Here is a 27,993-nt window from a genome sequence, read left to right on the forward strand (position 1 = left end):
AAGTCGGACGGATGTCTGACTTCAAGTCGCAGGGCAAAGTTGGATCCACAGTCATACGACTGTCGTGTCATAGCAGTGTGAAACCGGCCTAAGGCCCCTTGTACGTCTTGTCCTGCGACTTGGGACTGCAAAGTCGCATGACAAGTCTTTCCCCATGATTTCCAATGACAACCATTCATATTAGTACAACTTCAAGTTGTGCCGACTTCAAAGTAGTCCCTGCACTACTCAGTTGTTTACATTCAACTGCCTGCTGAGGAATCCTTCAGTCCGCAATGAATGGAACCAGAATGTGTCATAGTTTGCAAAGACACCAGTGACCACCGGCATCGTAGCAACCATGAGCCCTGAATAGGAAGCGGTCAATCATTTAGTGGAGACAGTAATACTACCACTAAAGAATGACACAGTCCATTTAGCTCCACTGGTTGCTTAAAGCGAAGTTCCATCCAAAAATGGAACTTTCGCTGATCAGATTCCTCTCCCCCTCCGGCATTTGGCACCTTTCAGAGGGGAGGGGGGAGCATATACCTGTATAATCCAGGTATTTGCTCCCACTTCTGGGCATAGATCGCCGCAGGCTCCGTGGTGATCTACACCATGTCCGGCCCCTCCTCTGTCCCCCCTGCTGTTTTCTGGGAGACACACAGGTCCCAGAAGATAGCAGGGACCAGTGAGGACGCGCAGCACGACTCACGCATGCACAGTAGGGAACCAGGCTGTGAAGCCACAAGGCTTCACTTCCTGATTCCCTTACCAACGGTGGCAGCATCTCCACCCGTGAGCCGATGGACAGATCGACTTCGGGTGAGGACATCGCGGGTGCCCTGGACAGGTAAGTGTCCACTTTAAGCACAAACAGCTAGAGTTCGAGGTGAACCCTCTATGGCCCCAAACTGGGGCCTCATCCCTAGTTGTCACCTCATAACAGGAAGTTAATGAAGAGATATCTTCAAAGCAAGAGCACCAATTTTTAATGAAAGCTGCAGATTAAAAAACTACAATAAAAATGCTTAAAGGCCCGTACACACGATCTGACTTTTTGACAACAAACATGCAAATTAGCTGTTTTAAGGCAACCTCCAACTGTGTGTATGCTCCATCGGACAAACTTCTTCTTTTTCATTGGACTTTTGTTGGCTGTGAAAACAGACAAAATTTCCAGCAACAAAAGTCCAATTTGTGTGTACAGAAAACCATAGGACTTTTCTACAAAGTACAAACACACATGCTCAGAACCAATGCAAAAGATCAGATAACAATACAGAAGTTGACCAAAGGTGGCGGTAAAGAGCAAAAAAACATGTGATTTGGTGAAAGTTGGCTGAAAAAGTCCTGCTGTGTATGCTTAACAAGTTCACGGCCAACGCCCTTTGTACAAAAATCCACGGGAAAGTTTGTACAAAGTCCGATCGTGTGTATGAGGCTTTAGAAATGCTTTTTACATGGTAGAGCTAATATGAGGTTTTAGAGATCGGGGTTCAAAATACTTTCATTTGCTCGGTGCAAATTTTACAGATGTATAATTCAGACAAATGTATAAACTGATATAAATATTCTCTTACCACTAACATCCTTCCCAAGAATTCCTTTTGCTTGTTTGACGGTAACTTTCACACAGAAAATTGGTGGCTGAAAACAAAAGGTGTGGAGTCTCAGAATCATCTCATTTACACCACATATGCTTCACCTGACTTATCACTAACAATATACCTGACTGCACAGATTTCAGAGACCAGCATGCAATCATCACCAATGGGAGTCCAACTCTTATGGCTTAGGGCCAACTTTACTTAAAGCGGAGTTCCACCCAAAAAGGGAATTCCAACTTATCTGATTTCCCCCGCCCCCCCATGCCACATTTGGCACTTTTCAGGGGGGTACCTGTTTTTGACTCGCCACAACAAGGTTCGTCAGAACTTTGGCCCCCCTCCTCCTTCCTCTACAGCTGCTGACTTTTACATTTTGGAGGGGAGGTGGAACACCGCTTTGATCTTTTTTTAAGGTACCGTATATACTCGAGTATAAGCCGAGATTTTCAGCCTCTTTTTTGAGGCTGAAAGTGCCCCCCTCGGCTTATACTCGAGTCATCGCTGTCTGTCTGCCCGATCAGCGTGTCGAGCAGACAGACAGCGGCCATTCTAGGATTCAAAGGCCGCGCCTCCGTCGGTGATAGGCGGAACACTGAATTTCCCAGCAGTGTGTGTTCCGCCTATCACGGACATCCTCTCATCCTCATCCGTAGTATGAGGATGAGCGGACGTCCATGATAGGCGGACCACTGACTGCTGGGAAATTGAGTGTTCCGCCTATCACGGACATCCGATAGGCGGAACACTCAATTTCCCAGCAGTCAGTGGGAAATTGAGTGTTCCGCCTATCACCGACGGAGGCGCGGCTTTTGAATCCTAGAATGGCCGCCGACGAAGAGCTGAAGGACGGAGGCTCGGCTCGGGACGCAGGCTGGACGGGACGCAGGCTGGACGGGACGCAGGCTGGACGGGACGCAGGCTGGACGGGACGCAGGCTGGACGGACGCAGGCTGGACGGACACAGGCAGGCTGGACACAGGTAGGCTGCACGGACACACACACACACACACACACACACACACACACACACACACACACACACACACACACACACACACACACACGGATGGACACACACACGGATGCATGGACACACACACACACACACACACACACACACACGGATGCATGGACACACACACACACACACGGATGCATGGACACACACACACACACACACACGGATGCATGGACACACACACACACACACGGATGCATGGACACACACAGGGATGGATGGACCCACAGGGATGGACGGACACACAGGGATGGACAGGCATGTCTCACCCTCGGCTTATACACGAGTCAATAATTTTTTCCAGTTTTTTGGGGGTAAATTGGGGGCCTCGGCTTATATTCGGGTCGGCCTATACTCGAGTATATACGGTAAGCACCAGCCTGTATACCAGCTTCCATCGGATTTCAAGAGGCCACCCACAAAGCTAATTTTGTATGGCTCATTGGGAATTGCCCAGAATTTGACCAGTGTATGACCAGCTTTAACATTGACTGCGACTATGCAATCGTGCAAATTCATCTGAAATCGTACGATTTCAAAGGCACATGTCAGTGCGACTTCGGATGCGTTTTGGAAGACATCTGTGCGGCTTCATGCACAGATGTCTATGCAAGTCGCACCCGAAATCACCAAAAGTAGTTCAGGAACCACTTTTCCAAATCTATGCGTCTCACTGATTTGAACAGTGCGATTGCCGGCAATAGGGTGTCAAATCGCATGACAAGTCACTGCAATGTGGACAAGGGCTTAGTAATGCTGTAAAACCGCTGTAACAAAAAAGTACAGATTAGAGTATAAAGAATACAATGTCTAGCTGAAGGCATATATTTTTGATGACTGTAATTGGGATTCTAGTTCTGTGTAATGTACTGCAATGTAGGGCTGAAGGGTCTTCATCCTGAAGTTTTTTCAGCATACCTCTTATAATTCCTCCATGATTTCTGACCAGGAAAATAATCAAATAGATCTTAGATCAACAGATTACAAACAAAATGCAGTGGACTGGCGACGCTATATCTGGGTGAAAAACTGAAACTTTAAAGGTGACCCTAGATGGATGGAAATTTTGATCCATGTGTGGCCATTGCCAGTCAACAGAAGTCAATCTATTAGTTGACTTCTGTTGAACAGATCTGTTTGAAAAAAAATTGCTCAATCAGCAGCTGCAGCGCTGATCTGTGTATTCTGAATGCGGAGGAGTCCTCCCTGCTGTCCGTAAACAATAGTCGGGTGGAGATTATCCCCCAAACCACCTCAAATGGGTGGATGAAGGAATCGGTTCAGATATTTTTCCTTGCCTGCTGGCTGAAGGACAAAACTGAGCCATGTATGGGCAGCATTAGAAGGCACAGTAGACGGTGTTCCACTGTATGTATCACATTACTCTTCTGATGGGATCATCCTGTACAATGAAAATCCCTATGTCATATCACCATTGTGTTTTATTTATGCACATTTGTGGGTCTAAATGAACTGTACTTTGTACTGCTACAAATACAGCCTTCAATAGTATGCTGCAGTTACCTCAAGGCCTTTAACACTTTCAAGGATGGCGTTATGCTCTTCCGGATCCATATTGAAGGCCTGTAAGAAACAAAGGATTACCACAACTACCAAAATATGGAATGGGCTCTGTAATGCTGCTTATCACTTTATTATTATTATTATTATTACATATTATCATTATTTTCTAACTATTCTGTTAAGGACAACTCTTTCCGACACGTTTTTTCCTGTGTCGGCTTCTTCAAGGGTTCAGGGCATGTGTGGTTTGATATACAGTATCTCACAAAAGCGAGTACACCCCTCACATTTTTTCATGTGACAACACTGAAGAAATGACACTTTGCTACAATGTAAACTAGTGAGTGTACAGCTTGTATAACAGTGTAAATTTGCTGTCCCCTCAAAATAACTCAACACACAGCCATTAATGTTTAAACCGCTGGCAACAAAAGTGAGTACACCGCTAAGAAAAAATGTCCAAATTGGGCCCAATTAGCCATTTTCCCTCCCGGCAACCAGCATGGCCGCTATCAGAGGGTGCAGCTGATACACATGTACTGGGCCCGAGCAGTCACAGATCAGTTGCCCGCTCAGCTCAGCAAGGGATCCAGGGACGGATCCCCTGCTGAAAAAAAACTGGATCGGCCCCTGTGAAGATTGCAGATAGAGTGCAGATAAGGCCGGCCATAGACGGCATACATACATATAACTATGTATGGGCAGGCTTAATGTATCGAAGTTGATTGATCAATCAACTTAAGTACAACCAGCCTGTCAGATTTTACATACAATTATCACTAGCAGCTCTTGTAGCCACTAGCAATAATCACTGTGTTCTCCTGGTGGGAGTGGTTTACCCGCCCCCCACCAGGAGAATACAATGGCTCCATGGGAGGGATTCCCCCATCAACACTGTCTGTGTTGATGGGAATCAAGCACATTTTTTCCTGAAACACGTGGGACACAGATGGGGGGGGGGGGAAGGAATGGGAATAACTCTTTCATAGAGCCATTGATCGGCTTTTCCTCACTCGTGTCTGCCAGACGCGAGTAGAGGAGAGCCATTCGGCTGCTCCTCTGACAGGGGGGGTCTGTGCTGATTGATTATAAGCGCAGCCTCCCCCGAGGATGCCCACTCTGGACCACCAGGGACGCCACCAGACATGCCCAGCACCAGGTATGCCACCCTAGACCACCAGGGATGCCAGTCAGTGCCCACAATGGATGCCAATCAGTGCCCACAATGGGCATCACTGATTGGCCTGCATTATTGTTTGGCACTGGCATCCATCAGTACAAAACAATACAATGCCGCCTATCAGTGCCAGTCCGTGCTGCCTATCAGTGCCCATCCATGCCGCCTATCAGTGCCTATCCATGCCCATCTGTGCCGCCTATCCATGCCAATCCGTGCCAGCTATCAGTGCCAATTTGCGCCACCTATCAGTGTCCATCCGTGTCACCTATCAGTGCCACATATTAGTGCGAATCAATGCTATCTCATCAGTGCCACTTCATTGGTGCCACCTCATCAGTGCCGCCTTATCAGTGCCCGTCAGTGCAGTCCCATCAGTGAAGGAGAAAACGTACGTATTTATTTATTTATTTTGTAAAAAATTCGGTCTTTTTTTGTTTGTTTAGCAAAAAATAAAAACCGTAGAGGTGATCAAATACCAACATAAGAAAGCTCTATTTGTGGGAATTTTTTTTTTAAAGTGTGACATTTTAGGTATCTATTTACTCGGTGTAACATCATCTTTCACATTTTACAAAAAAATTGGGGCAAATTATTTTTATTTTTTTTATTAATTAAAGTGTATTCCCCCCCCCCCCCCAAAAAAAATAGGATTTTTATATACAGCTTACCTGTAAAAATCCTTTTCTTGAGAGTACGTCACGGGACACAGGAGCTCATTACATAGTGGGTTATATAGTCACCTCTGGTGATTGGACACTGGTTAACCCCAATTAAGGAGAATTCCTCCCCTATATAACCCCTCCCATATGGGAGGCACCTCAGTTTTGTAGCAAAGCAATAGGAAACCACATAAAACCCAAGAGGGGCGGGAGCCCTGTGTCCCGTGATGTACTCTCAAGAAAAGTATTTTACAGGTAAGCTGTATATAAAAATCCTATTTTCTTGATCATACATCACGGGACACAGGAGCTCATTACATAGTGGGATGTCCCAAAGCAATGCTCAGATTAAGGGGAGGGAGACACAGATCATAATTATAGACTGCCACCTGATATCCACCTGATAGAATCTGGTGAATGTGTGGACTGATGACCAAGTTGCAGCATTACAGATCTTAGCCAGGGAGGCATGATGATGCACTGCCCAAGAAGCACTTACAGCCCTAGTAGAGTGCGCTTTCATTTGAAAAGGAGGGATTTTCCCTCTAACACTATAGGCCTGAGAAATAATCTGTCTGATCCACCTTGAGAGAGTGGATTTTGATGCTGCCTGGCCCTTCCTAGGGCCTTCCGGCAAAATAAATAAGCAATCAGTTTTCCTTATCTGAGCCGTTGCTTGAAGATAGATACTGATTGCCCTAACCACATCCAAAGTGTGCATGGATTCTTCTTTTGCGGACTGTGGGTCCGGAAAAAAGGATGGTAGGATTACATCTTGATTCAAATGGAATCCCGAAACCACCTTAGGTAGAAAGGACCTGTTGGGGCGCATGACCACTCGGTCCTTATGAACAATTAGATACTGCTCTTTGCTGGAGAGAGCTGCTAGTTCTGACACTCTTCTAGCCGTGGAAATGGCTACCAAGAAAACCAATTTTTTGGTCAAAAGAACTAATGAAGCCAGATGCAAAGGTTCAAAAGGTTGCCCCTACAAAGCCGAGAGAACCAAATTTAGATCCCATGGGCATACTGGAGGTTTGACTGGCGGCCTTATCCGCATAGCCCCCTGTATGAAAGCCCGCACCAGGGAATGCGATGCAAGTGGCTTCTGGAAAAATACTGACAAGGCCGAAATCTGCACCTTGATAGTGCTTACGGCCAAATTCATTTCTAGGCCTGACTGGAGAAAGGCCAAGATCCTGCTAATGACATACTTTCTAGGATGCCATCCCCTAAGTTCACACCAGGAAACATATGCCCTCCAGATTTTGTAGTAAATAAGCCTGGAGGGCGGCTTTCTGGCATTAACCAGAGTAGAAAGCACTGGCCCCGAAAGCCCACGGTCTCTCAGAATGTGGGTAAAGCAGGATGGTAGATTGGACCCTGTGAGAGCAGATCTGGCCGGAGAGGGAGGATCCATGGCCTGCCTACGGCCAACTTCATGATCTCTGCGTACCACGGTCGCCTGGGCCAAGCCGGGGCTACAAAAAGGACCGACTTTGTTTCCCTCTTGATTCTTCCCAGGAACCGCGACAGAAGCAGGCACGGGAGGAAAGCATAAATCAGTTTGTACTGATCCCAGGGAACTGTCAGAGCATCTGACCCCTGAGCAAGTGTATCTCTTTTTCTTGACTAGGGATGAGCCGAACACCCCCCGGTTCGGTTCGCACCAGAACTTTCGAACGGACCCCAAATTCATACGAACGTTAGAACCCCATTGAAGTCTATGGGACTCGAACGGGAGCACTGATTTTAATGACGATTAAAGTGGAAAAAAAAGTGAAATATTCCTTGGGTGTCTGTAGTATGCCTGTGAAGTGCCACGTGTTTCCCGTGTTTAGAACAGTCCCTGCACAAAATGACATTTAACGGAAATAACGTCATTTAAAGCTGCTTGCGGTTTTAATGTTATATCTGGTTCCTGCAATATGGTTGAAAATCATTGAGAAAAATGGCATGGGTAGCCCTCCCTGCCCATTACCAGCCCCTTTGGGTCTTGTACGCATATTAAGGGGAACCCCGTACCCATATTAAAAAAAGGAAATGCGTGTGGCCCCCAGGCCCTATATACTCAGAACAGCAGTATACAGGCGGTGAAAACAAGACAGGGACTGTGTAGGTTTGTTGTGTTAAGTTGAATCTGTTTGTAATTTTCAACTGGTACATTTTTAAAGTGTAGCTCCAGTCAAAAAAACTATTTTTAAGCTTTTTGGAAAACATAGGGAAGGGTTATCACCCCTGTATAATTTGTTTTGTCGTCCATCTTTTTTCATCTCACTTGCTGTTGTCTCCTTCCATTTGCAAGTAGGAGATGTTTGTAAGTTGGATGTTTGAAAGTAGGGGCCTGCCCTATATGCTCTGCAGAAATGGCGGAACAAGGTGTTGGTTTTGCCACAACACTGTAAGCCCTCAAAATGACTCTTGGTGGGCGCTGGAGCACCCTGCTGTGAACGATTATATCAAGAATTGTAATTACATGCCATTGTTGAACACTGGTAGAAAAATTGACATTTGGTGGTTGTGGTGCTGGTGCCACAACACTATAAGTCCTCACAGTTACTCTGGGTGGGCACAGGAACGGGCCCTCCTGTGAAATATTATATCAAGAATTGTAATTACATGTCCTTGTTAAACAGGGGCAGAAAAATTGGGCCTTAGGCACTGGTGCTGGTGCCACCTCACTGCAACCTCTCCCATATACTCTAGTTTTATTGCAGGAATTAGCCCTGCTGCAAAGCATTGCATCAAAAATTGTACTTAAACGCCCCTGTTAAACAGGGGCAGAAAAATTGGGCTGATGGCATCACCCAGAACCAGAAATGTTCTTCCAACATATCATCGGAGGAGGAAGAGGATAGACAATCAACATAACAGGACAGTCACTCGGCATCAGCATAGGCAGTCTTGAAGGGATGTGATATTTCAAAAAAGATTATTCGGTTACATCAGCTTCAGGTGCTTGGTAGCTGTGGGTGATCCAAGACTGATTCATCTTGATGAAGGTCAGTCGATCAACTGATTCGGTAGACAGCCGCACCCTGTGATCGGTAACAAAGCCACCAGCAGCACTGAAGGTGCATTCCGAAAGAACGCTGGATGCAGGACAGGCCAGTAGCTCAATTGCATACTGCGCAAGCTCTGGCCAGTGATCCATCCTCAAGACCCAGTAAGCCAGAGGATTTTCGGTGGGAAAGGTGTCCAAGTCTGACCTTGCCCCTAGGTATTCCTGCGCCATGTAAATCAGACGCTGGCGATGGTTGCTGGAACCGATCATACCTTGGGGCTGCGGACTAAAAAATTGTCTGAAAGCATCAGTCAGATGGCCACCTTCTCCACCGCTCCTTCTGACCGATGCCTCAGCAACACGTTGTCCAGGACCAGGAGTTTGTAACCTCCCAGTCTCTGGGAACACGTTGCACAGACCTTTCTGCAAGGCCTCCCGGAGATGTCTCATCCTCTGCTCCCTCTGCGATGGCAAGATAAGGTCGGCAACCTTACCCTTGTACCGTGGATCAAGGAGAGTGGCCAGCCAGTAATGGTCCCTCTCCTTGATCCGAAGAATACGAGGATCCTTCCGCAGGCTTTGCAGGATCAGGAAGGCCATGCAGCGTAGGTTAGCTGAGGCATTCGGTCCGGAGTCCTCTGGGTCACTAAGGACAACATGATCCGCAGCTACCTCCTCCCAGCCACGTACAAGTCCACGTGTTTCTTGGGACTGTAAATCATCCCTACAAGACTGCTGCTGCTGCTGATGCTGAGTGCCAGCCTCCACCTCCATGCTGACACAATTATCCCCCCTCCTCCTCTTCCTCCTCCTCATCCTCTTCCTGTGTGATGGGTGGCACAGCAGGAACACTGTTTGGATAAAGGGGGCCTTGAGAGGCAAGGAAGTCCTCCTCTTCCTGCCTCTGTTCTGCCTCAAGTGCCCTGTCCATTATTCCACGCAGCGTATGCTCCAAGAGGTGGACAAGAGGTACAGTGTCACTGATGCATGCACTGTCACTGCTCACCATCCTTGTGGCCTCCTCAAACGGACACAGGACAGTGCATGCATCCCTGATCATGCCCCAATGAAAAAACCGAGCTCCCCTGACCCTGTCTTGGTGCCGTAGTCGCACAGGTACTCATTGATGGCCCTCTGCTGCGTGTGCAGCTGCTGCAGCATGGCCAACGTTGAGTTCCACCTGGTGGGCATGTCACATATAAGGCGGTTCTTGGGCAGGTTCAACTCCTTTTGGAGCTCAGCCAGCCGAGCACAGGCATTAAATGATCGGCGGAAATGCACACAGACTTTCCTGGCCTGCTTCAGGACATCCTGTAAGCCGGGGTACCTGCCCAAGAACCGCTGCACCACCAGGTTAAGGACGTGAGCTACACAGGGCACATGGGTCAGTTGTCCCTGTCGGAGGGCGGAGAGGAGGTTGGTGCCATTGTCGCAAACCACCATTCCTGGCTTAAGCTGGCGTGGCGTCAACCACCTCTCAGCCTGCCCCTGCAGAGCTGACAAAACATCCGCCTCAGTGTGGCTCCTGTCCCCCAAACAAACCAGCGCAAGCACGGCATGGCATCGTTTTGCCTGCGTACTTGCGTAGCCCCTGGAACGCCTACGGAGCACCACTGGTTCTGAGGACAGAGCACTGGAAGAGGCCATGGAGGAAGAAGAAGAGGAGGGGGTGGAGGAGAGAGGTGTGTCACAACCAATAGTAGCATTTTGGAGGCGTGGTGGCGGAACAACCTCCAACACTACTGCACCTTGTCCTGCATCCTTCCCAGCTGCCAGAAGAGTGACCCAATGGGCCGTGAAAGACAGGTAACGTCCCTGTCCATGCCTGCTGGACCATGAGTCAGCGGTAATATGCACCTTACCGCTGGCCGCCCTGTCCAGCGAGGCAAGGACATTGCCATTCCACATGCCGGTAGAGAGCCGGAATCGCCTTCCGTGAGAAAAAGTGGCGTTTGGGGACCGGCCACTGAGGAACCGCACATTGTACAAACTCACAGAGGGGGGCCGAGTCTACCAACTGAAAAGGCAGCAGTTGAAGTGCTAGCAATTTAGCCAAGCTAGCATTCAACCGCTGGGCATGTGGATGGCTGGGAGTGAACTTCTTTTGCCGGTCCAGCAGCTGGGGCAGGGACATTTGCCTGCTATAATCGGACGTGGGTGTACTGCTAGCAGAGTGCCCGGAAACACTTGGCTGTGACACACCTAATTCTACACCTTCATTCCTCTCAGAGCAGGTTTCAGAGAGGACTGAAGGTCTAGTGGGGTTGGAGATGCCAGCTGATGAGGAGCAAGGAGAGGGCCGCTTTGTTCTTTGGTGTGGGTCTTTGAGGTACGCTTGCCAACAAGCTGCATGGCAGGTCAACATATGTCTGGTCAAGCATGTGGTGCCCAAGCGGCTGATGTTTTGGCCACGCGAGATACGCTTGAGACATATGTTGCAAATAGCAGCGGTGCGATCTGATGCACTCGTCTCAAAAAAGGCCCACACCAAAGAACTTTTAGAATAACGTGCAGAGGGCAAGCAGGCTCTGTGTCTAGTTGTCATCAGCACGTGGCCATGGGACACGCGCTGATGACAACTAGACACAGAGCCTGCTTGCCCTCTTTTATCGGCTCGCGCCTGTCTGCCTCTCCTTGCTGGCCTTCCAGACATGGTAATGGCCTGAAGGGAGTTGGGTAAAAAAGCAGTTGGGTAGTGTATATTGTGCTAGAGGCACACAACACCCACTAACTCCTGCAGATGCCTTTATTATAGAACACCAGAGATAAAGGGGTATATACAGATGTATACTGTGCTGTGCTGGAGGCACACACAACTTCCAATAACTCCTGCAGATGGCAAGTGGGCTCAAATAGAGAAGAGCTATGTAGGTGGATATAGCTGTATTTACTGGGTACAGAGCACGCAGACAGCACGCACAAGCTCCTAACACTACTGACTGCAAGCTCTATTATAAAAGATAGATCACTAGCTATATAAGTGAGGTGAATATAGCAGTGTATACTGCGGTCAGGGCACGCAGACAACAACCACTACACAACAGCAAGATCGAAAATCGGCCGAAAACGATCGGTGTGTACTGTGTTGAAGGTACACAGAACACCCACTAACTGCTTCAGACGCCAACACACTACACAAGGCCACCGCGCTGGCGGCCTTATATAGTGTGGGGCGTGCACTACACAGCCTGAGCTATGATTGGCCACAGGCATCCTGCCTGTGGCCAATCATGGCTCTCCTCGCTGCTGGCGCTGCGATTGGCCAAGCATGCGGGGTCACAGTGCATGCTTGGCCAATCATGAGCCAGCAATGCACTGCGCCATAGCAGTGCATTGTGGGCCGTGAGCGCCACACGAATTTGGGCGAACGGACCAAAACGTTCGGACTTCGCCGAACGGGCGAACAGCCGATGTTCGAGTCGAACGTATGTTCGACTCGAACGCGAAGCTCATCCCTATTCTTGACACAAATTTGTCCAGTTTTCTATTGAACCTGGACGCAAACAAATCTACGTCTGGAGTACCCCACCTGCGACATATGTCCAAAAACACGTCGCAGTGCATAGCCCATTCTCCTGGGCACAACTGCTGGCGGCTCAGAAAATCCGCCTGCCAATTTTCCACTCCTGGAATGAAGACTGCAGAAAGGCATGGAACATGCTTTTCTGCCAGGCAAGTATGCGATTCACCTCTTTTTGCGCTACCAGACTCCAGGTACCGCCCTGGTGATTGATATAGGCCACTGCTGTGGCATTGTCGGACTGAACCCGAACAGGGAGACCCCATAGTCTGGAAGACCACCTTATGAGAGCCATATAAACTGCCCGGATCTCCAAGACATTTATGGGCAATAGCCTCTCGATCGCAGACCATTTCCCCTGCGAGCATGTCTCCTCTAACACTGCTCCCCAGCCTGTTAGGCTGGCATCTGTCGTAATAACCTTCCATGGAAGAGGAAGAAAGGTTTTACCTTTCAGCAAATTCTCGGTTTGTAACCACCAGACGAGACTTCTGCGTGTCCCTGGGGATAGACGCATAGGAAGATCCAAGGGTTGGGGCTTCCTGTTCCAGGCCGCAAGGATGCATCTTTGCAGAGGCCTTGAGTGGAACTGGGCAAATGGAATGGCCTCGAAGGAGGCGACCATTTTCCCTAACAGTCTCATGCATAACCGAATGGGGGAAGATCTCCTGCCCAGAATTAGGCGCACCAGATCCCCGATGGCCAAGGCTTTTGGCCTTGGAAGAAACACCTTGCCCTGAGCGGTGTCGATAAACATACCCAGGTATTCCAACCTGGTAGCAGGCTGTAGGGACGATTTTTCTAGGTTTATAATCCAACCTAGGCGTTCCAGGTGTTCTAGTGTTCTGGAAACACTGTGGTTCAGGAACGCTACTGTTTTCTCCATGAGAAGCAAGTCGTCTAGATAAGCCATGATGGCTATACCCTATTTTTTTTTGCTGCCTAAAAACCCCGTTTTGTGGGGGAACTTGTTCTATTCTGATGGCTATACCCTAAGCTCTTAGGTTTGCCAAGAGAGGGTCCAGAATCTTTGTGAAGACTCGAGGGGCCGTAGCGAGCCCGAACGGCAAGGCCACAAATTGAAAATGGCGCCGCTCTACCGCGAACCTTAGATACCTTTGGTGTGCGAGAAAAATTGGCACATGGAGATATGCATCCTTGATGTCTATTGATGCCATAAACTCTCCCCCTTGCAGGGAGGAGACCACAGTGCGAATTGACTGCATTCGGAAGGACCGGATGCGTAAAAAACGGTTCAGATCCTTCAGATCCAGGATAGGTCTGACACTTCCATTTGGCTTCGGAACGGTGAAGAGATTTGAGTAAAACCCTGAACCCTGTTCTTTTGGGTCCACTTCTACTATCACCCCTTGGGATAGTAAGTGATCCAAGGCCAGAAATAGTGGTTTTTGCTTTACTGGATCCCTGGGGATCCTTGACCTTAGAAAGCGAGAAGGTGGAATCTCCTGAAACTCTAGCTTGTAGCCCAGAGATACCGAAGAGATCACCCACTTGTCCCGGATCTCTACCCGCAAACTGCCGAAGCCTTCCCCCCACTCGGCCGAGCGGGGGTGCCCCTTCACAAGGAAGCTTTCGGGCTCTGCTTGGCAGGCTTCCGCCCCCATGTCTTTTTCTGCCCTTGGGCCCGGCCCTGAGCCTTTCCTGTAAAGGAGGGTTGAGAAGGCTGTCGCCACTGCTTAGAGCTTGATGCTCCGGGAGAGAGAGAACGCCTAAATGATGGACGTTTGCTCTTTTTGACTGGAAGGAGAGTAGATTTACCCCCTGAAATTTTTTGGACGAATTTGTCTAATTCTTCTCCAAACAAACGTTCCCCTTTAAACGGGAACCCAATCAAATGCTTCTTGCACGATAGCTCAGCTGCCCCATTCTTTAGCCATAGGGCCCTTCGCATGTGTACCAACAGGAGAGATAAACGAGATGCTTGTTGGACAGAATCCAAATTTGTATCAATCATGAAACACAGAATTTGAGGTATTTCTGCATAATTCTCCACTTCCTCACTGGGAAGGAGGCCAAGCATCCGCTTAACCTGTTCCTTGAGGAACTGACACAACCCCACGGCTGCGACTGTAGGTTGCACTACAGTGCCAGTCATGGAAAAGGAGGCTTTTAATAATGTTTCCAACCTCTTATCAGTTGGATCTTTAAATAGCTGAGCATTATCCAACGGACAGGTCAGGTTTGTTTTCACACAAGAAACAGCCGCATCGACAGATGGGACCCCCCATTTCTTGGTGAAACTTTTCTCCAGAGGATAATGCATAGAAAACCTTTTAGGAGGAGTAAACAGTTTATCGGGATGTCCCCAATCCTCATACATCAATTTATCCATTAAGGGATGAATTGGGAAGGAAAAAGCAGTCTGTGGGATTTTCCTGACTCCTAGGGAGGAAACAGATGACGTAGCGACTTCAGCAGCAGGCATTCTGAATGTGGTACGCACCAATTCAGTATAATACTGCACCTGTTTTCTGAGCACCTGGGAGGAGGGGACTCTCTCCTCTTCCTCTGATTCCTCCGACTGCTCAAGATCCCTGTCCCAAGATAGGAATCTCTCCTCATTGTCAGAAGAATCATCTGAGAGAGGAATCTCAGCAGCTCATCTACCCCTTTTCCTGCTATTTTTCAGGGAAGCAGAAATAAAATCCATGATTCTCCCTTCAAAACCCTCCAATGTAGCCCTAGCGGAGTCCTCAGTGACATATACCGGGGCTGGGACATTAGGAGAGGCTGCAAAACCTGACAGGGGCACTGACTCGTCCTGTGAGGCTGGCTCCAGTCTTGCAGGGGGGGGGATGGTAACGTACAGGCATTTTTAGAACCCCTGGACCTAGGCGGTGATTTACCAGTGCCTTTGTTACCTCCCCCTGAGACCCTCTTACGAGGAGACATAGTTCTAAGCTACAAAGCAGAGGTACTAGTACAAAGTGCAATCACTGTTGTGCTAAAAGTCTCACAATAACATATATATATATATATATGCTCAATACTACACAACCTGATGCTGAGTAGGTGTCTTAGGTTTGCCTGGATCCGATCCCCTGGGATGCTTACTGCCCACAGCTCCTGTGTCTCTCACTTACAGTCCCCTGATGCTCTGGGCCTTTAAAACTGCCACCTGGCGCCTGTGCAGTACAGCGCCGTGCACACCAACGTGCACGGCTCACAACCACACTCCCCCCTCCTCCATTAGCCCGGGAGCGCCCGCGGCGCGCGTGCACAAGGACCGCCGGAATCCAGGGGGGGGAAAGGAGTCTCATCAGAGCTGCGTGGGACCCCCAGACTGAGAGACCCCTGTATTACCTTGTTGTGGCAGGGACTGCAGTGGAGAGGTGAGACCTCTGGAGAACCAGGCTTCACTGAGCGTGTGTACTGAAAGGCATGTAAGTATGCATCAGGCTGCTCTTACTCCCTCTAGTGGTGGAAACCAGGTAAGACATACAACTACTCACAATGAAGAAATAAATCATATAATTTATATATATAGGATTAACTTCCCTTAACTGTCCTCGCCGCAGGAATTGCTGAAACAGACCAATTCCAGCCTTCACCCATCACGGCGAGCAGTGTTAGCCAACCTTCAGGTTTATCTGGGGCTCTTTCTCAGAAGAGCCTCCTACCTGGACCTTGTAAAAGACTCTGCCAGAAACTTTCGTGCGCTCTGTGTAAACAGTACACCAAGTCTGGTTTTCCCAGAGCCCAGTCTTCCAACAGGAGAGGACTTACAGGCCAAAACTCGTTTCTTTCGGTTGACGAGGCCCGGGTACCATACCATCTTGGGAGTCAAATATCGGCCCGAGATATGGATCCGGTTTGTTGTAGCCCTTAGGCCCCCGCAGGGACCGGCACAGAGTTTTCTTCATAGCACATGTTTTACGTGACCAACCACCATAGACACTGGCGAAAAAACTGAGGTGCCTCCCATATGGGAGGGGTTATATAGGGGAGGAATTCTCCTTAATTTTGGTTAACCAGTGTCCAATCACCAGAGGTGACTATATAACCCACTATGTAAGGAGCTCCTGTGTCCCGTGATGTATGATCAAGAAATTGTGTTTGCAAAACTGCTGAACAAATACCAAGCAACATAAAAAATTGCAACGATCATCATTTTATTCTCTAGGGTCGCTGCTAAAAAAAAGTATAATATTTGGGGATTGTAATTTTATAGCAAAAAATACTAATTTAAACTTGTAAACAAAAAGTGACCAAAAAAGCCTGGTCTTCAAGAGGTTAAAATCCTGACTTAATACTGAATCTCCATCAATCATTTTGTTAGCGCAGTGTCGAAAAATAAGAGGATTTGAGCAATTTCCATTTTTATTTTCCAATGTTTACATGCCAAGTATACACGAGTCCCACAGTCACATGTCCACCATACAGTTTAGGAACATCCAGATAAGAGATGTCCGTTTAATCACGTGAAAGACAGTTTTGTCGAAACCATCATAAACAAGACAGAACAGCCAAGAGATGTCAGTCCTGCTTGGATAGATTATGGTGTGGTGGCACTTATGGTGACAGTAATAGGAACGTATATTGCAAATTAGAGATGTGCATGACAGAAAAATGTGTATGGTTTTGGAATCGTTTGTTATGTTAGAATGATTTGTTTTTAGAATAGATTTTGTACATTGGGATTGCTTTCGTATATATTTGTTATTTCTTAATTTATTCAATTCTTTTATTTTATTTTATATTCTATTCTTTCCTTTTCTTTAAAGCGGAGGTCCACCCTAAAGTGGACCTTCCGCTCATTGGAACCCTCCCCCCCTCCGGCGCCACAATTGGCACCTTTCAGGGGGGAGGGGGGTGCAGGTACCTGTACAGTACAGGTATCTGCACCCACTTCCGGCATAGATTCTGCAGAAGGTACGCCCTTTTCCGCAGAATCTACGCCTCTTTCCGAAGGTCCCCCGCTGCCTGCTGGGAAACACAGGGATCCCAGAGACAGCGGGGACTATCCTTATTGCGCAGCGCGACTCGCGCATGCGCAGTAGGGAACCGGGAAATGAAGCCGAAAGGCTCCACTTCCTGATTCCCATACCCAAGATGGCGGCGGCAGCACCCAAGAGATGATCGAGAGATCGGCTTCGGGTGCCGACATCGCGGGCGCGCTGGGCGGGAAAGTGTCATTATTTTAAAAGTCAGCAGCTGCAGTATTTGTAGCTGCTGGCTTTAAAAAAAAAAAACGGTGGCCTCCCCGCGGACTCCCGCTTTAATATTCTATTCTTCTATCCTAAAGTAGATAAGTCAAGGTATATGTATTATAGGTTAACAATTGATGTCATTTTTGCATATCAGATATACTTGGAGGTTACTAATTGATTTGATAATTAATTCTCATTAGGGTGGTGTATTAATTCATAATCCGTATCAACCTCCTATTTTTAGTTTCTGATTTTAATATGTGCCATTGCTGGTTTATTTGTTTATATCTGCTTAGCGATGTTGGTCTTGACATATATATATATATATATATATTATATTCTGTTTTATTCTTTTATATTATATTCTGTTTTCCCCTATTCTATTCCTTTATTTTTTATTCTATTCTATTATGTTTTAATCTATTTTATTTGGATATATTCTTTTCTATTCCATTCTATTCTATAAAGCCTAAGTAGGAATTATCATCTTATTTCACTTTAAGAGCCCATTCACACAGGGGCAACTCCTGATCCGACTTCAGGTCGCCCCTAGTCGCCTCAGGTCGCCTCAGGTCGGACAACATTTAAAAATCAATGTAAGTGAATGAGAGCCGTGTTAATGCACACTACTGAAGTCGCTCCGACTTCAAAAAAGGTTCCTGTACTACTTCTATCCGACTTGTAGGCGACCGGTACCCATTGATTTCAATGGAGGTCGCCTCCAAGTCGGATCTCTGTCTATACGGAGGCGACTTTGACAGAATTATCAGCTCTCAAGAGGGAACTCCACGGCAAATTTCTGAAAAAAATTTGGCGTGGGTTCCCCCTCCGAGAGCATACCAGGCCCTTAGGTCTGGTATGGATTCCAAGGGGAACCCCCTACGCCGAAAAAACGGCGTGGGGGTCCCCCCCAGACCCTTATCCGAGCACGCTACCCGGCCGGCCAGGAAAGGGGGTGGGGACGAGCGGGCGGCCCCCCCCCTCCTGAGCCGTACCAGGCCGCGTGCCCTCAACATGGGGGGGTGCCTTGGGGGAGGGGGGGCGTGCGGCCCCCCCACCCCAAAGCACCTTGTCCCCATGTTGATGAGGACAAGGGCCTCTTCCCGACAACCCTGGCCGTTGGTTGTCGGGGTCTGCGGGCGGGGGGCTTATCGGAATCCGGGAGCCCCCTTTAATAAGGGGGCCCCCGGATACCGGCCCCCCACCCTATGTGAATGAGTATGGGGTACAATGTACCCCTACCCATTCACCTGTGAAATAAAGTACAATAAAACACACAACACAGAGAAAAAGTATTTTATTGCACAGCCGGGGGTCTTCCGTCTTCGGGGGTCTTCTCGCCGGACTCCTCCGCTATGTGTGTGTAGCTCTTTTGCCAGCGGAGGAGTCCGGCTTTCTTCCTCCCCGCCGCCGGCCTCTTCTCCCGACTTCGGGGGTCTTGTCCCCCTCTTCGGTTCTTCTGCCGGGCCACCGCGCCTGGTCCGGTGGCCCGGTCTTCTGTCGCCGTCTTCCGTTCTTCTGTCGCCGCCTTCGGTTCTTCTGCCGGGCCACCGCGCCTTCTTATAGCTCTTTTACAGGCGGTGGCCCGGTCTTCCGTCGCCGCCGTCGCCGCCGCCGCCGCCTTCCGTTCTTCTCCTTCTTCTTCTCCTGGAGATGTTGACTCGACGAGCTCTCCGGCCGGAATGCCAGGGACGCGCTCCGCTGCCTCTTATATAGGGACAATGGGGCGGTGTCACATGGGTTGATGTCACATGGGTTGGTCACATGGGTTGATGTCACATGGTAAGGGGGCGGGGTCACCATGTGACATCAACCCATGTGACCAACCCATGTGACATCAACCCATGTGACACCGCCCCATTGTCCCTATATAAGAGGCAGCGGAGCGCGTCCCTGGCATTCCGGCCGGAGAGCTCGTCGAGTCAACATCTCCAGGAGAAGAAGAAGGAGAAGAACGGAAGGCGGCGGCGGCGGCGACGGAAGACCGGGCCACCGCCTGTAAAAGAGCTATAAGAAGGCGCGGTGGCCCGGCAGAAGAACCGAAGGCGGCGACAGAAGAACGGAAGACGGCGACAGAAGACCGGGCCACCGGACCAGGCGCGGTGGCCCGGCAGAAGAACCGAAGAGGGGGACAAGACCCCCGAAGTCGGGAGAAGAGGCCGGCGGCGGGGAGGAAGAAAGCCAGACTCCTCCGCTGGCAAAAGAGCTACACACACATAGCGGAGGAGTCCGGCGAGAAGACCCCCGAAGACGGAAGACCCCCGGCTGTGCAATAAAATACTTTTTCTCTGTGTTGTGTGTTTTATTGTACTTTATTTCACAGGTGAATGGGTAGGGGTACATTGTACCCCATACTCATTCACATAGGGTGGGGGGCCGGTATCCGGGGGCCCCCTTATTAAAGGGGGCTCCCGGATTCCGATAAGCCCCCCGCCCGCAGACCCCGACAACCAACGGCCAGGGTTGTCGGGAAGAGGCCCTTGTCCTCATCAACATGGGGACAAGGTGCTTTGGGGTGGGGGGGGCCGCACGCCCCCCTCCCCCAAGGCACCCCCCCATGTTGAGGGCACGCGGCCTGGTACGGCTCAGGAGGGGGGGGGCCGCCCGCTCGTCCCCACCCCCTTTCCTAGCCGGCCGGGTAGCGTGCTCGGATAAGGGTCTGGGGGGGACCCCCACGCCGTTTTTTCGGCGTAGGGGGTTCCCCTTGGAATCCATACCAGACCTAAGGACCTGGTATGCTCTCGGAGGGGGAACCCACGCCAAATTTTTTTCAGAAATTTGCCGTGGAGTTTCCCCTTGAGCTCATTCTCTGCTTGGCCGCGGCAAAAGTCGCCTGGCCTGGGGCGACTTGTAAGTCGTCCCAAGTCGCGCTTGAAGTCATCACAAGTCGTTTTGAAGTCGTCCCAAGTCGCCGCTGTCAAGTCGTGTCCAAGTAGCCTGATCAAGTCGCCTACAAGTCGTGTTGCCCCTGTGTGAATGGGCTCTAATACATTACTGTATTTATTGCAATATGTTTCCATTTAGAATTTGAATACTTATTTGGATAATTAATTTCGCTATAATTTTATTTTGGATTCCTTGAAATCTGTTACTATTGCGATTCAGAAATTCAGATACATCTGAATAATGAAAATGTCTCTTTCACAATATTTTTATTGAAATAAAAATGGTTGGAAATGACAACATGTATACCACATACTAGTAGGCTTCTTACATGGTATAGCCAGTAACAACAAAGAGAGACAAAAGGTAACCAGGTGAGGGTACCTCGATACTATTATGGTCTATTAGGGTAATGGCGAACCATGTGGCTCTCAATGGTTAAAGCCTAAAGAATGCGCTAAGTAGACAGTATTTCAGAAATCATCATATAAAAAAATACCATGCAGTACCTGAGATTGAGCCATGTTCATTTATAAAGATAACACCTAAGAACCACTCAGGGAGCAAAAAAATAAAAAAAAGCAGGGGGGAAGAAAACAATCCCATATGCCTCCTGATGTACAAGCGCATAACGAAAAATTTCATCTGAATTTTGATCTGTAAGAAAACGAATCGCACATGTCTAGTTCAAACTAGTTATGTTATTAAAGTGTAAAGCCATAGACCTGTAGAATGTTCAGAATCGTTCATCTGAGCATTCAATGGTGCTTTCATGGACTTGACAAATTTTGAAGGACTTTTTATTTGCGTACAATGTCAAAGTCTTGATTTTCGATTGATGATCTTGGTGTGCACAGAAGTGATGTTGCACACAACTTTTAGACACTCTCATCACCTACTGTATTTAGGAAATGATTACCGTATTTAGCAGCGTAAAACACACACCTTAATTAAGGGTCAGTGCCCATCAATGTAGCCTGATCTGTGCCCATATGCATCCTCACCATTGCCCATCATTGCAGCCTGATCTGTGCCCATATGCAGCCCCACCATTGCCCATCATTGCAGCCTGATCTGTGTCCATATGTAGTCTCGCCATTGCCCAATAATGCAGCCTAATCTGTGCCCATATGCAGCCTCACAATTGCCCAATAATGCAGCCTGATCTGTACCCATATGCAGCCTCACCATTGCCCATCAATGCAGCCTGATCTGTACCCATATGCAGCCTCCCCATTGTCCATCAATGCAGCCTGATCTGTGCCCATATGCAGCCTCACTATTGCCCATCATTTCAGCCTGATCTGTGCCCATATGCAGCCTCACCATTGCCCATCATTGCAGCCTGATCTGTGCCCATATGCAGCCTCACCATTGCCCATTATTGCAGCCTGATCTGGGCCCATATGCAGCCTCACCATTGCCCAATAATGCAGCCTGATCCGTGCCCATATGCAGCCTCACCATTGCCCAACAATGCAGCCTGATCTGTGCCCATATGCAGCCTCATCATTGCCGAATAATGCAGCTTGATCTGTGCCCATATGCAGCCTCACCATTGCCCATCAATTCAGCCTGATCTGTGCCCGTATGCAGCCTCACCATTGCCCATCATTGGAGACTGATCTATGCCCATATGCAGCCTCACCATTTCCCAATAATGCAGCCTGATATGTGCCCATATGCAGCCTCACCATTGCCCAACAATGCAGCCTGATCTGTGCCCATATGCAGCCTCATCATTGCCGAATAATGCAGCTTGATCTGTGCCCATATGCAGCCTCAACATTGCCCATCAATGCAGCCTGATCTGTGCCCATGTGCAGCCTCACCATTGCTCATCATTGGAGCCTGATCTATGCCCATATGCAGCCTCACCATTGCCCAATAATGCAGCCTGATATGTGCCCATATGCAGCCTCACCATTGCCCATCAATGCCGCCGGATCTGTGCCCATTTGCAGCCTGACCATTGCCCATATGCAGCCTCAACATTGCCCATCAATGCAGCCTGACCATTGCCCATATGCAGCCTCACCATTGTCCAATTATGCAGCCTCATCATTTCCCATCATTGCAGCCTGATCAGTGCCCATAGGCAGCCTTACTATTGCCCATTATTGCAGCCTGGTCTGTGCCGGATTACACAAAGGGATCCCCTGTTTACTCAGCAGTCAAACACAGTCCTGCCTCCTTGGCCAGCTCTTATGATAGACAGAACACTGGTCTTATGCTGGGACATGTGACGGTTACTCTAAGAGCCGGTCCAGGAGATAGGACTGTGTGTGACTCCCCCCCCCCCCCCTCCCCTCCGAGGCAGCCAGGTGCACTATTGGCGTAATCGCACACACAATTTGCCCTCTATTTTCAGGGGGAAAAGTGTGTATTATACGCTGATAAATTTTGTATATACTGCAGGCAAATGGGTAAACCTATGATTAAAATACAGTTGTGTCTCCCCTACTAAAACAACTGCTATTCTGCTTATAACCCAGAATCCCTTGTCACACACTAAATCATGTACTCTTTTCCTTTGTGGTTAAACATTACAGCTTGGTTGAGGCTGTGTCTGGATAATAAAGGAGCTGAATAAATCATCTCTGTGCTCTCTCCTCCAATCAGCAACTTCCATTTGCCATATTCCCTCGACTGCACAATGCAGTAAAGCCTTATTTCAGTGCTGCTTCTTCCTCCGAGGACTAAGTCTCTATGCCCCCCCCCCCCCATGTCATCCACTAAACCCTTTCAGGTGTAGGCAGTAATCTGATGCCAAGTACCAATGTCCTGAGAAGTGGGCTGAAGCTAGCCTATTAGAAGCTTACAGCTTTTCCTCCCCCAGCCATCATTGGAAAGGGAATGCAGGAGCCAGGAGCGCAGACGATATCTCAGAGATTCGCCAAACCTTTAATCCCGATAAGGCTCTCTCCTCTCTAGCCAAGAGAGAGCCTGATGACGGGAGACACACGATCGGATTGTTGGCCAACAAAACCGTGGACTTTTGTCCTAAGGGTGTTGGCCCAAACTTGTCTTGCATACACACAATCACACAAATCTTGGCCAACAATTACAAACGTAGTGGTTTTTCAGCTCTTTAGCACCTTTAGCACCACCTTTTGGGCTCCTTCTGCTAATTTTTTGTTAGTAGAAGTTGGGTGAGTGTTGATTTGCGTTTTTTTTTTGCGTTTTTCATTTAGCACTTTTCAGTTCATTTCTGAACGACTGTTCGTCAACCAGACATGTTGTGGAGATAACGTGCTATTTATTATTGGCCTTGGAGTTATTGCTTTGACATTATTTTTTGGGTTGAATAACGATTGATTTAATTTGGTATATTTTCTATATTTTTGGATGCATAGAATGCACTCTTTGGTTCTACTGGCAGATAGCATGTCTAATTTTTATTTTTTTTAATGCACAATAAAAAACAAATGTGAACACTTCTTGGCTACATGTTTTACTTCAAATGACAGTTTGGGAGTAGGCAGTTACATTTTATAAATGTTTACATTTTATAAAATATAATGTAAAATTAACAAGGGACACCAACATAGTTGTATCTTTCATCTTAAAAACGGCGGGATAATGGTGTTGTGGTAACTTGCCCAAAAAAAAACAAAAAATAATATTATTCTTGATTAGGGATGAGCCGAACACCCCCCCCCCCCCCCAGTTCGGTTCGCATCAGAACATGTGAACAGGCAATACATTTTTTCGAACGTCCCAACACCGTTAAAGTCTATGGGACACGAACATGAAAAATCTAAAGTGCTAATTTTAAAGGCTTACATGCAAGTTATTGTCATAAAAAGTGTTTGGGGACCTGGGTCCAAACATTTGTTGGTGGAAAAGATGAGAACATGCAAGCCAACGTTTGTTGGAGGAAAGTCCGACAACAATTGTCCGATGGAGCATACACACGGTCGGACTTTCCGCTAACAAGCTCACATCCAACATTTCCCATCGAAAAGTCTGATCGTGTGTACGGGGTATAACACTGCATATCACCCTGAACACACCATCCCCACTGTGAAACATGGTGGTGGCAGCATCGTGTTGTGGGGATGCTTTTCTTCAGCAGGGACAGGGAGTCTGCAAAAGACTTGAGACTGGGACGGAGGTTCACCTTCCAGCAGGACAACAACCCTAAACATACAGCCAGAGCTACAATGGAATCATTTAGATCAAACCATATTCATGTTTTAGAAAGGACCATTTAAAGTCCAGACCTAAATCCAATTGAGAATCTGTGGCAAGACTTGAAAACTGCCGTTCACAGACGCTCTCCATCCAATCTGAAAGACCTTGAGCTATTTTGCAAAGAAAAATGGGCAAACATTTCACTCTCTAGATGTGCAAAGCTGGTAGAGACATCCCCAAAAAGACTTGCAGCTGTAATTGTAGTGAAAGGAGGTTCTACAAAGTATTGACTCATGGGGGGCTGAATACAAATGTACCCCACACTTTTCACATATTTATTTGTAGTCAGAGTCTTCAAGCGGGAAATGCGATACTCCTAAGAACCAAGGCCTGAGGTGTGCCTTGGCCTAGCTGGTCAGTATGCCTGAAAAGACGGCAAAAAGACACAAAATTTAGGTGAAGAAGGGAAGGTAATGAACCATCACGGATAAAGGTGTGCTCCCGGACGGCAACAGTACGTATCCAGCAAGTAACCGGAAAGTATTCGCTGTGGCAAAGGAACACACGGACTCCTGACTTGGTGATGAGAAGGAACCCCCTATCGAACCTGCAACACTACCCTGAACCCAACTGAACATCCCCTGAAAGATTGAATTGAGCCTGATGCCCGCAATACCCAGACCCGAGAATGAACTGCTTGTGAAATGAGAGGATACGTGAGGGGAAAGGAACAAGGCCTGGCTCGAGGAACCCCTGCAAATGATGGTGAAATACCTACAATGAACACCAGTGAAATAGCACAGAGACATACCCCCCCCAAGAAGGTGAGTGGCAAAAAGACCACTAGCAGGAGTGCGAAAAGCTGGATACCTGATGGATGTGATGGAGTAAGCGGATAAGGCCCATGCACCATGGCAATAATATCGTCAAACTTGGAGAACCATGCCGGACACATGACCCTGGTGCCACCGGATACGATCGGGTCATGCTACAGCCTGAACCTAACAGCTGAGTCAGAATCCTGAACCAAGGAGGGCCAGACTCCCTCCTGGGGAAATAGTCCCATGGCATGATACAGACAACCCAAGCCCCCCCTACTTGGAACAAGCTGGGAAAAGACGACTGGACTGATGTCCCTAAGTAGAACTCCAGGCAATAAGTTTAGACAAGATCAGAGCCAAGAGTGGAATCCAGAATCATTATGACATCTGCCCAACCTACCACCCAAGGACCGTCACGGGGACGTAGCTTAGCACACACCCTGAGAAAGACTATACATCCTTGGGCGGTAACCAGGGCCTCAACACAACAGGACATCAACTGAAGAAAAATTTGCGACTGCTTCTGACCCAAGGGTGAGCCCAGTGGTGAAATGACATCAGCACCAATCAACTAGCCCCCAACAACGGCCGGGCTGATGGAAGTGAGTGCAAGCATGGTTGATATCGGTATGGATGCCAAGACGGCCCAACCTGAAACACAAACTAGAGAAATGACAGACAACCAGACATGAGAACAACAATACTACCCCCCTGCCTAACTAAGAATGAAACATGAGCAGAAAAGTCAAGACCACTGCGCGTAAAAGAACCTGACAGACGGACCCCCCCACCCACATGTAAGTGGTAAGTGAGCCCGAGTAACCTGCAGCGCAGAGACAGGTAATTAACTGAAAACTCAGGGCTAGTGTACCCACAGGCCATGGTGGGTAGTCGTATAGATGTGGTGAATGAACATGCAAAGTATGACGTATGATATACGGGTGAGAAGATTGTGGCCCAGGTACAAAACATGACACAGACACGATGGGACATGACAATCAACAAAGACGAAAGACTACCAGAGTATGCCATGAATGAACGACGCCCCTCTGAGAAACTCTGAGACTGAACACCAAGGCTGAAATACTATGACAGACATGCTGGCAGCAACACAAAGACAGAAACGCTGAGACAGAAACACAACACGCCATGATGAAAAACACCATGACAGAAAACGCTGAAACTTAATGCTGATGCAGAAACGTAGTGACAGAACCAGGGGCAGAAACGCAATGACAGCAACAACCAAGACTGAAACGCTGAGGCATAAATGCAATGGCAGAAATCCTGGGGGAGAAATGCTATAACAGAAAAACTGAGACAGCGACGCAACAGCAGAATCCTGGCCAGAAATGCAATGTCCGAAAAACACGCTGAGACTGAACGCTGAGACAGAAATGCAAAGACAGAAATCCTGAGGCAGAAACGCTATGACCGAAAAGCTAAGGCTGAATGCCGAGCCAGAACACTGAGACTGAACGCTGAGCCAGAAAAAGCTGGCGCAGAACACTATGACAGAAACACTGGGGTAGAGACGCAAAGACAGAAAAGCATGGGTATAACGCTATGACAGAAAAGCTGGGAAGCATGCTGGGGCGGACCCCTGTGACAAAAAATGCTGGGGCGGACTACTGTGACAGAAATGCTGGGGTGAAACACTGACATAAATCCAGGGGCAGAACCCTGTGATAAGTCCTGGGGCAGAACGCTATGACAGAAATCCAGGGGCAGAAAACGCTATGACAGAAATCCAGGGGCAGAAAACGCTATGACAGAAATCCAGGGGCAGAAAACGCTATGACAGAAATCCAGGGGCAGAAAACGCTATTACAGAAATCCAGGGGCAGAAAACGCTATTACAGAAATCCAGGGGCAGAAATGCTATGACAGAAATCCAGGGGCAGAAACGCTATGACAGAAATCCAGGGGCAGAAACGCTATGACAGAAATCCAGGGGCAGAAACGCTATGACAGACATGCCGGGCCAGAAATGCTATGATGAAAATGCTGGACGGAACTCTAGGACAGAACTGCTGGGCAGAACGCTGAGACAGAACTGCTGGACCGAACGCTGAGACAGAACTGCTGGACCGAACGCTGAGACAGAACTGCTGGACCGAACGCTGAGACAGAACTGCTGGACCGAACGCTGAGACAGAACTGCTGGACCGAACGCTGAGACAGAACTGCTGGACCGAACGCTGAGACAGAACTGCTGGACAGAGCGCTATGGCGGAAAACTGGACAGAAACGCTATGGCGGAGAAGCTGCCCAGAACACTATGGCGAAAAAAACTGGACAGAATGCTATGACAGAAAAGCTGGACAGAATGCTGTGACAGAAAGCTGAACAGAACGCCAGGACAAACTGCTGGCCAGAATGCTACGACTGAAAAAAAAAAAAAACTGGACAGAACGCTACGACTAAAACTCTGGACAAAACACTATGACAGAAAATGCAGGGCAGAAAAACGCTATGACAGAA

At 48.3% G+C, this 27,993-nt stretch overlaps 1 protein-coding gene across 2 annotated transcripts in view; it reads right to left on the reverse strand.

Annotated features, from left to right (window-relative positions):
• Positions 1–27,993, reverse strand: part of UNC13D (unc-13 homolog D) — a 297,875-nt gene that overhangs the window by 173,289 nt on the left and 96,593 nt on the right. For both annotated transcript variants that reach the window (XM_077459688.1, XM_077459687.1), the window contains 2 exons: positions 4,135–4,194; positions 1,566–1,632 (listed from right to left, as the gene is read on the reverse strand). In XM_077459688.1, the coding sequence (XP_077315814.1) occupies positions 1,566–1,632; positions 4,135–4,194 (127 nt within the window). The remainder of the gene's footprint in view (positions 1–1,565; positions 1,633–4,134; positions 4,195–27,993) is intronic.

This window comes from Lithobates pipiens, unplaced genomic scaffold (assembly GCF_037356315.1).
Source record: "Lithobates pipiens isolate NorthernLeopardFrog02 unplaced genomic scaffold, aLitPip1_a1.2 Scaffold_28, whole genome shotgun sequence".
Taxonomy (NCBI): domain Eukaryota; kingdom Metazoa; phylum Chordata; class Amphibia; order Anura; family Ranidae; genus Lithobates; species Lithobates pipiens.